We start from the raw sequence: 10,125 nt of genomic DNA, 5'->3' as shown, positions 1-10,125 counted from the left end.
TAATAACGGAAGGGTGCGGTGAACACAATCAATGAGTCGAAAAGGCTAGAGGAGGGGAAACACGAAGGCAAAAAGTGGAGAGAGAGAGAGAGAGAGAGAGAGAGAGAGAGAGAGAGAGAGAGAGAGAGAGAGAGAGAGAGAGAGAGAGAGAGAGGGGGGGTATCATATGCATGGAGGTAAGGAATATAATAACGGAAGGGTGCGGTGAACACAATCAATGAGTCGAAAAGGCTAGAGGAGGGGAAACACGAAGGCAAAAAGTCGAGAGAGAGAGAGAGAGAGAGAGAGAGAGAGAGAGAGAGAGAGAGAGAGAGAGAGAGAGAGAGAGAGAGAGAGAGAACTAGTACGTGGAGGTAAGGAGTATAACAGAAAGGCAGGGCCAAAGGGAGGGTGTTGCAGGAACATAAGGGATGAATAGTACGTTACGTTGTAAATTTTAGGTCCTTAAAGTGGGGCTCGTCGATGTTAAGGCCAGTGAGAATTTTGTGAGACCCCAAGTTCCAAATCCACATTGATTCTCTTTGGTTAAGTTTTTCTTTAGTAGGATATTGGACTATTTCAATTCCCTGAAGCTGCAAATCGGAGGTACCATTGTGACCAGGACTGTTGAAATGTTGGCCAACTGGTATGCTGGAGTTTTTCTGGACTGAATACCTATGGTTATTAAACCTAGCTCTTAGTGTGGTGATAGTTTGACCTACATATTTTATCATCATCATCATCATCATCATCATCATCATCATCATCATCATCATCATCATCATCATCATCATCATCATCATCATCATCATCATCATCATCATCATCATCATCATCATCATCATGTTTTAAATAGAAACAAAATATACTTGAGACTTGAATAGGGTTGGTGTCGTTTAATCAGATGTTCGTATAGGCCTGGATGTTCAACGTTTCGCCAATAAGGCTTTATCAGGAACATAGCATCTGAGAAAAAAAAATGAGTGATGACGCCATAGCAACAAAGCGTTCACTACAAGTTACGTATTGGTGAGATTTGGACAATATCGGAAAGAGCCGAAGCTCTGAAAAAGAAAAGCTAAGTCGTTACTGCCATGGTCCTGGCTGAGCGTATAGATACGTTAAAATTGACCACACATCATCATCATCATCATCATCATCATCATCATCATCATCATCATCATCATCACCGACTACACAATTCCACTTTTTCTCGTTGTGTTTTTCATGTCTATACATTTTTACGTAACGTAAAAAATATAGGCACCAAAATCAGGACACGGGCCACACAAAAAAAAGACAAAAAAGACAGCCACCTGTGTAAGATAGCCAGTTTTCTCCTCGACGTCTTGGATAATTCCAACTATAATTAATAATAATCAAACTGACTCGCAGTGACTTGGTAAACTAATAAAAACAAAACTATTCCATTTTGAAATTTGAAATAAACCGTTTTTTGGCCCAGACAGAAGCAACAGATCTAATATTTTATCTCACAAAATGCCTCGTGAGTGACATAATGCTGAAGTATCAGTTCGCGTCTCACTTTTGAGAGCTTGGGTATTTCAACATACAGATTTCAGCCAATTTTCTCCAGCTTTGGACCACAAGATACAGACTTCAACATAAGTTAAGGACCACTTTGACAGACTGCACTGATTTTTTAAAAATCCGAAAAAAGACAGCAAGGAATGTTTCAAAACTTTTTTGCTCTGAAAGTGAAAGTGTTAATGGGTTACCAAAGCGTACTGAAAAGCTTCCTGAAGGGGCAAAACCACCACGTGCAGCCCGGAAATCGTCGGGGAATTTTAGCCAAATTTGCTGTTTTTTGTTGACTTGTGTGCGACACCTCGGACATTCCTCAGTTAAAATTTCTGGTGCACGTCGTAAACGGACGTACGGTCTCGAACTGTGCTCACTTTGGTGGCAATATAAGCCGCCGTTTGCGCAAAACCTAGATCTAGTATCGCATCAATATGCAACCAAGACGAAAGCGGAGAGACTTTGATCGTGCCAGAGCTATGGCATGGCTGCAGAATGGAGTTGTAGCCCGAGAAGTTGCCAGAAGGCTTCAGTGTCACACTGTCATTGTCCGCCTGAGGCAGCGCCATCAAGCCACTGGATCAGTCCAAGAACGCCCTCGTGCAGGTCGACCAAAGGAGAATACTAAGAGTGTTTGCAGTTGGTCCTTAACTTATGTTGAAGTCTGTATATGTGTTCTGAAACGTTTCTTTCGACTTGCGACATGTCCACGCTTGTCTGATCCAAAGTGTGTCGATGGAGACGTAAAACACACTTGTGCTCGTGCCTAGAGAAATGTCCCAGTTATCGGCAAAGCTACTTTTGAGCAACAGGTGAAAAGACAAAATAAGTCGTAAGTTCTACTTGATCGAAATTTTAGTTTCATCACAAACACACGTTTTAACTTTTTCTAAATAACATACTGAAAGGATATATAATATCTTAAGATCCTGTAAGTATGTTAGTGTTTTAGCGCCTATAAATGACCGCGTGCACTATGCTTCCCACGAAGTTGAGGTTGTTTCAGAATGCTCTCAGGTCTACTGGGGTAATACTTATAGTGTAGATTGTGAAGCGCATAGAGCTTGCTGTTGAGCTATACAAATGCTATCTATTATTATAATTATTATTATGTCTAAGTATTTTAAAATCAGATAATGTTGCATTATGTTGTACTTCAACAGGTTAAAATTGTGCGAGAATTCTCTCTAAAACCACTCTAGATATTTGGAAATGTTAAAAAATCAGCGTGTTTATCGTTGAATTTGCTTTAAGAATATTATGGCCTTATTTCAATATCCACATGTTCCGGACCTTTCTCCAAGCATACACACAGTGGGTGGTTGGCAGGTGCTCTGGTGTGATTTGCTGCTTTTTTCCTATCGAACATCTATCGTCCTTATCTCCCCTTCATTTTTAAAAATGTTTGTTACTCTCTTGTAACACCTCTAATCTTCTGGCGCTCATGTGACCTTATGCAGTTGCGAGCGCGGTAAAACCTCTACTACTCGTAAAACTAAAAACTAAAAGCATACACACACCCATACAGAAGTCTTGCTCCGTTAGTAGTGTTAGGTCAGTTGGCATCATGCTGGATGGCTCTGGTTCGTATCCAAGATAAGGCGTTGTTGAATTTGGGTCGTTTTGTCGAGTTGTCAGGTCCTCTACCTACCCATGTGGCTCGGTCCTATCAGACACAGACGATAAATTCAGAGGTCCAGCCTCGTTAATGACGTAATGGTGTTTATAAGGGTGATAAACTCAAACTCATACACTTGTTCTTTTTATATCAAAGTGATAGTAGCAGGAAGAAAAAGACATCTTTTTTTGTGAAAGCGGTTTGTTCCGGGGTTTTTTTCAGATCCGAAAGCTGGACCGTCGACTGGATATCTTGACTAATGAAGTGCGGAAGCTGAAGAAAGATTCTGGGGTGAGCGCCTGTGCAGAATAGCATCTACAGTGCGATCCCTTTTTGCTGAATAATGAGCGCCCCCCTATCTATCTATCTATCTATCTATCTATCTATCTATCTATCTATCTATCTATCTATCTATCCATCTCTCATACATATTCTGTATATGTGTGTTCATTTGTTTGTTTGTGTGTGTGTATGCGTGTGTGTCTCTGTGTGTGCATGTGTGTATCTCTGTGTGTGTGTGTGTGTGTGTGTGTGTGTGTGTGTGTGTGTGTGTGTGTGTGTGTGTGTGTGTGTGTGTGTGTGAGTGATTCGGTGTGTGTAAAAGTGTATGTATCAGTGTCTTTGTTAATGTGTGTCCATTATTAAGCGTTTTTCAGTGTGCGTGCGTGTGTGTGTCTGTATGTGGGCATGTGCTAGTGCGTCTATATGTGTCTGCATGTGTGTGCAAGCGAGTGTGTTTTATATACATATATTGCGGAAAGGGTGGGTGCGTGTGTGGGTCTGTCTGTGTGAGTGTATATATATATATATATATATATATATATATATATTCATGTGTGGATATGCGTGTCCCAAAAAAACCCAACCCATCCCAAAAGTAAGAAATTACAATCGTAACGGAGAACAAACAATTTAGCGATAACGTTATATAAGTCTCTTTTGCAAATTTTGATAATAACATGACTAAAACACTTTTGGTTATGACATAATCATCCTGATTGATTTCTTTCAGAACGGAGAGGACGAGTTCTCAGAGCTACCCCTCCCAGTGACCCCATTGTCCGCACGACGGGAGGAGACGGAGGAGGGCGTGGTCTACACTGTCAGATATGTCCGTCAGAGGGGGGTGCGAGAGAGCATAATGTGGGAAAACGATGATGAGCCGGACGGATTTTCAAGGGGTGAGTTATAATCAAAGAGGTTATACTACAGATTTCAACAGAAGTTAAGGACCACTTGCAAACACTCTGAGTGGTCTTCTGGGTCGACCTGCACGTCGGCGTTCTTGGACTGATCAAGTGGCTTGATGGCGCTGCCTCAGGCGGACAATAACAAAGTGTGACACTGCAAGCCTTTTGGCAACTTCTCGGGCCCAAACTCCATCCTGTAGCCATGCCATAGCTCTGGCACGATCAAAATCTCCCAGCTTTCGTCCTGGTGGTATGTTGATGCGATACTGGACTTTGCGCTAACGGTGGCTTATATTGCCACCAAAGTGAGCACAGTTCGAGACCGTACGTCCATTGATGACGTGCACCAGAAATTTTAACAGAGGAATGTCTGTGGTGTCGCACACAAGTCGATAAAAAGCAGCAAATTTGGCTAAAATGTCTGTGCTGCACGTGGTGGTTTTGCCCCTACAAGAAGCTTTGCAGTACGCATTGGTAACCCATTAACACTTTCAGAGCAAAACAGTTTGAATCATTCCTTGCTGTCTTATTTTCAGATTTTTAAAAAAATCAGGACTGTCTATCAAGGAGGTCCTTAACTTATTTTGAAGTGTGTATTTATGTAACACTCACTCGTCTGTTGAACTGCGCATGTCTTACCCTTGATGTTCAGGGTCCCAGGGTGGGCACACGCAGCCCCCGTTCGTTTACGTGGGGGACATCACTGCCAAGAACTCTAGTATGAAATATAACCTCTTTTGTGATAACTGCTAATTATACACCACTATGTATTGTTTGAATGAGTACCGCAGTTTATACACCACTAAATATTATTTCAGTGAGTACCGCAGTTTACGCGTCACCATATATCATTTGAGTGAGTTCCGCAGGCTATACACCACTAAATATTATTTGAGTGGGTACCAAATGTTATACACCACTAAACATTATTTGAGTTAGAGCCGCATGTTATATACCACTAAATATTTAAATAAGTGCCACAATGAGTGTCTCATTCTTTCAGTCCGCTGGGATGCTGTTTCCCTCTCAACCCAGGTAGGCCCTTACAGGTACAGTGGGAAGCCCGCCTCCTAAATGATCTACAAAGAGTTGACGGGGGCGTAAAAGCATCTTCACTTTGAAATAGAAATGATAATCATTTTTTTCTTCAGAGATTATGAGCAACTCCATCCCAGCGTACAACCGCGGGTACCAGGAGACGAAATACCTGACGAGGAATGGAACCAATTCCTATGTTACCCTGTACATCTACACTGAGACCTACTGGTGAGTGTTCTTATCATAGTTACGTAAACGTGTTCAGTTGTGTTCCGCATTGTGTTGGGCTATGGGCCCATTGTTTATTTGTGAGGCAGCGTGGTGGAATCAGGCTCTCGTCAATTTTTGGGCATGTAGAGTTACTGGTATCATCTTAAAGCTTGTTCACTTGTCTTTATTTGGTTTTAAAAAATATCCATTTATCTTGAATACAAGTCGAGAAATTTGCAAATGAAGGAGGTGAGGGTCACGTGTTTTCAGAGGTAAAGTTAGTGAGAAAATGGTTGCCAAAGATTAGTTATTTCCTTAGCTTAAAAGTCCGTGGTAACTAAAACTTGACATTTTTTGTGCCTTTAATCAACGTTTTTAAGAAAATCTACACAGAAATGAGTTCTTTAATGAGCATGAAAGGTTTTGAGCCAAAAAACAAAAATTTGATAAAAATTCACAAACCAGCGGAAAAAATGCAAGTTTCTTCACTTTGATTATTTTGACGAGAGCCTGATTCCACCACGCTGCCTCACATATCAAGAAAGACGAGATGAGAAGGGAGGGAAGTAGTGCTTGGGCAATCTACTTTCTCTATGTCTACCGCCCAGCAAAGCTGTATCATGTATACTGCTGTAAGATCTACTTTCTCTATGTCTACCTCACAGACAAAGCTGTATCATGTATACTGCTGTAAGATCTACTTCCTCTATGTCTACCACACAAAGCTGTATCATGTATACTGCTGTAAGATCTACTTCCTCTATGTCAACCACACAAATCTGTATCATGTATACTGCTGTAAGATCTACTTCCACAGCTTGGGCATGTAGAGTCATTGGTATCATCTTAAAGCGTGTTCACTTATCTTTATTTGGATGGGAAAAAATCCATTTATCTTTAATACAAGTCGAGATATTGGCGAATGAATGAGGTGGGGGTCATTTTTTTTTCAGATGTAAAATTAGTGAGAAAATGGCCGCCAAAGATTAGTTATTTCCTTAGCTTAAGAATCCGTGGTAACTGAACATTTACATTTTTTTATGTACCTTTAATCAACGTTTGTCAGAAAAATCCACACAGAAAATTTAATGAGTTCTTTAATTGGCATGAAAGTTGTTGAGCCAAAAAATAAAAATTTGATTAAAATTCACAAACCTGAGGAAAAACGCAAGTTTCTTCACTTTAATTATTTTGACGAGAGCCTGATTCCACCACGCTGCCTCACATATATCTATTTCGATAGGACTCGATCCGAGAAATAATTTATTTTGTCAGCATGCTTCACTTTAATGTTCTTCCTTCTTGCAGGTTGGTCGTCACTTTGTTAAATAACGGTCAAGGAAATCAAACTTCCAGAATTGAAGCTCCGAAAATGAAAATTGAACCAGCGAGTCGTGACCTGCCCTACACTGTTGGGGAAAACGCAACATTTACGGTACGCTCCTGCGGAAATGGTGATCAAAAGGTACTGTAAGGTTATTTAAGAGGCGGGACCTCCGAGTTGAATGTCCGAAAGGACGACTGAGCCAAGTGGGAAATTCGTGTAAAGTACTTTTCCCAAGTAGCCGTGCAGTCCTGGCATTGAAAAGAATAGGACTGACGTGGATCTAGCTTGTCGTACGAGGCGACTAAATGGCGAACCAGGTAGTGACTCCTGAAACAGAGTCATCCTGCCTCCAGGTCGGGGGTTGAGTCACGAGGCTAACAACCTCTCTCGTAAAAGGAACCTGTTACAGAAACACAAACAAGCAAAAACAATTATAAGGCACGAGGCAGGGGTAGGCCACGGGAAACATGGAGGAGATGTGTGGAAAGGGACATGAGAGAGATGAAGCTCACTTGGAACGAGCTAGGAAGGATGGCCCAGGATAGAGAGAAATGAAAGGAGCTTGTAAGTGGCCTATACCCTGCCAGGGGTGAAAGGGCATTGATGATGATGATGACTTTTCCCAATAACACAGCGTCGGACTGAGCTGAGGCTCGAACCCCCGACCCTGCAATCTCACGATGACGAGTCCGGTAGCCTGACCACTAGGCCAGCGACGCCAGGATGCTTCTGACATTCTCCGAGTTACTTTACGGCATGCCTGTCTGTTTGTTTGTCTCTCTATCTGTCTGTCTGATTGTCTCTCTCTGTCTTTTTCCTTCCCTCTGTCTGTAAATCGGTCTTATGTCTATCCATAAGATGTCTGTCTGTCTGTCTGTCTGTCTGTCTGTCTGTCTGTCTGTCTGTCTGTCTGTCTGTCTGTCTGTCTGTCTGTCTGTCTGTCTGTCTGTGTAAGTCAGTCTGTGCGTCTGTTGTAGTTGTCCGCCTCTCTGTCCCTCCATCTGATTGATTGTTTGTATGTCTACCTCCCTATCTGTCTCTTCATCTGTAAGTCTGTTTGTTTGTCTGTCAGTGTTATGTTTGTGTATGCCTATGTACATTTTCATGCCACTTTGCTTCGATGAATGTCTTTTAGTTAAAAATAACCGGTGTCGTAACATTAGTAATAATAACAATAATAACAATAATAACAATAATAACAATAATAACAATAATAATAATAATAATAATAATAATAATAATAATAATAATAATAATAATAATGACAACGACAATGATAATGCTACCGTAGAAAGGTCAGAATAAGTTGGAAAGCAAAAAAAAAAAATTTTTTTTAAAAGGAACAACAGACGAACAATGAGGCGTGTCAGATTCTCCACAGAAGACAAACTCTGCAGAATGAGATAAAATGTAAGAAAATACAACACTTTTGTAACTCAAAACGACACCAGACCTTTGTGAAAGAGGTGCTTGAAGGAAGGATGTGGGGCTGAAGAGCCAGGGGAAGACAACGCGTAACATGGATGGACAGCAGTATACTAGTAAAACATGACCTGGTCGGATATGGCAGAATGTGCAACGGCAGCTCGCGACCGTGAAAGATAATAATAATAATAATAATAATAATAATAATAATAATAATAATAATAATAATAATAATAATAATAATAATAATAACAAATGTGAAGCGTGATACCAAAATGAGTTACTTCTTAGATTCAAACACTTTGGAAATAGATATATTACGCTTATAGGTGCATTTTTTTGCAATTTATAAGCATGAAAAAACAAAAGGCATGTTATACTTAAAGAATATGGCATCCATATAAAATATACACATTTGACCCAAGTGTCGATTTTTGGCCAATATCACCATTTTGTAGATTGCGAAAAGTTACTCATTTTGTCAGCACTCCTTGCAAATAGCATTTGTATACCGCATGTCCGCACTCGAAAGCAAGCTCTACGCGCTTTACACTATATATTATTACCCCAGCAGACCATAGAACACTCAGAAACATTCTCAGCTTCCCAGACAGCATACAGTGCAAGCAGCTGGTTAAGCGCTCTAACACTAACAAACTGACAAGATCTTTCTCTGTTTATAGCCGGGTACCCATTTCCACCTGTGTGAAAAAAAAGGGGGGGGGGATTCGCGTAGAGTGCCTTTCCCAAGGACACAACGTCGGGCTAGCGGCTCGAACCCCCGAACCCGCAACCTCACGATTACGAGTCTGGTAGCCTAAACACTAGGCCACCTACACTACAACCTCACGATTACGAGTCTGGTAGCCTAAACACTAGGCCACCGGCACTACAACCTCACGATTACGAGTCTGGTAGCCTAACCACTAGGCCACCTACACTACAACCTCACGATTACGAGTCTGGTAGCCTAAACACTAGGCCACCGACACTACAACCTCACGATTACGAGTCTGGTAGCCTAACCACTAGGCCACCGATGGAGGGTCATTATACGTCAACCTCTGAGTCAGAGATGACACCTTCAAGTATCCCGGAATTATTATTGTTATTATTGTTATTATTATTTATCCGATACCATATAAGTTCACCTGACCGGGTCATGAGTCATTTATTTATAGAGGCACCAGCCATCCATGTCCAGGTGCTGTTTTAGCCTCTTTCTTCAATCTGTCTGTGGATTAATTAATGATTTTCCAATTTGGTTCTACTTTTATTCATCATGTATCTCTGGTTTTCAACTTGGAATTGGCAAATAGTTCGCTGTAATAGTCCCCGTTCCTTTTCTCCTCACCCCCCCCCCCCCCACTCACCCCCCCAAACCAGCCTGTTTCTCCCCTGTCTGAGGATTAATCAATATTTTTACTGCATATCTGCATAAGGTGACCTCTACCTTGACCATTAATAATCTATTTAAAGAGGCATCAGCCATCCATGTCCAGGTGCTGTTTTAACCTGTTTTTCCTGTCTGTGGATTAGCATAAAACATTTTTTAATTTTTTAAAATTTTATTTTATTTTATTTTATTTTATTTTATTTATTTATTTTATTTATTCTTTTTTTTTTTTTTTTGGGGGGGGGGGGAGGGTCCAATTTGGTCCAACTTCCATGCACCCTGTATTCATAGTTCTCAACCTGGAAATCGCCTATAAATTGTTGTTATTGCCGACCTCCCCTCTCCCACCTCCAACCTCTCACATACCCCCCTCCCCCCTGCTCCCTCCCCCTCCCCCCTC

At 41.2% G+C, this 10,125-nt stretch overlaps 1 protein-coding gene across 2 annotated transcripts in view; it reads left to right on the top strand.

The window, feature by feature from the left end:
- LOC101860617 overlaps positions 1-9,810 on the top strand; it is an 11,244-nt gene extending 1,434 nt beyond the window's left edge. The window contains exons 2-6 of one of the 2 annotated variants that reach the window (XM_013089589.2): positions 3,362-3,430; positions 4,152-4,320; positions 5,481-5,595; positions 6,886-7,012; positions 9,716-9,810. In XM_013089589.2, the coding sequence (XP_012945043.2) occupies positions 3,362-3,430; positions 4,152-4,320; positions 5,481-5,595; positions 6,886-7,012; positions 9,716-9,742 (507 nt within the window). In that variant the 3' untranslated portion in view covers positions 9,743-9,810. The remainder of the gene's footprint in view (positions 1-3,361; positions 3,431-4,151; positions 4,321-5,480; positions 5,596-6,885; positions 7,013-9,715) is intronic. The other variant, XM_035973091.1, reaches the window with a different exon arrangement.
- The last annotated feature ends 315 nt before the right edge of the window (positions 9,811-10,125 follow it).

Source organism: Aplysia californica, unplaced genomic scaffold, assembly GCF_000002075.1.
Source record: "Aplysia californica isolate F4 #8 unplaced genomic scaffold, AplCal3.0 scaffold00991, whole genome shotgun sequence".
NCBI lineage: Eukaryota > Metazoa > Mollusca > Gastropoda > Aplysiida > Aplysiidae > Aplysia > Aplysia californica.
The sequence above is the reverse complement of the archived record's forward strand: the minus strand, read 5'-3'. Positions and strand labels throughout refer to the sequence as shown.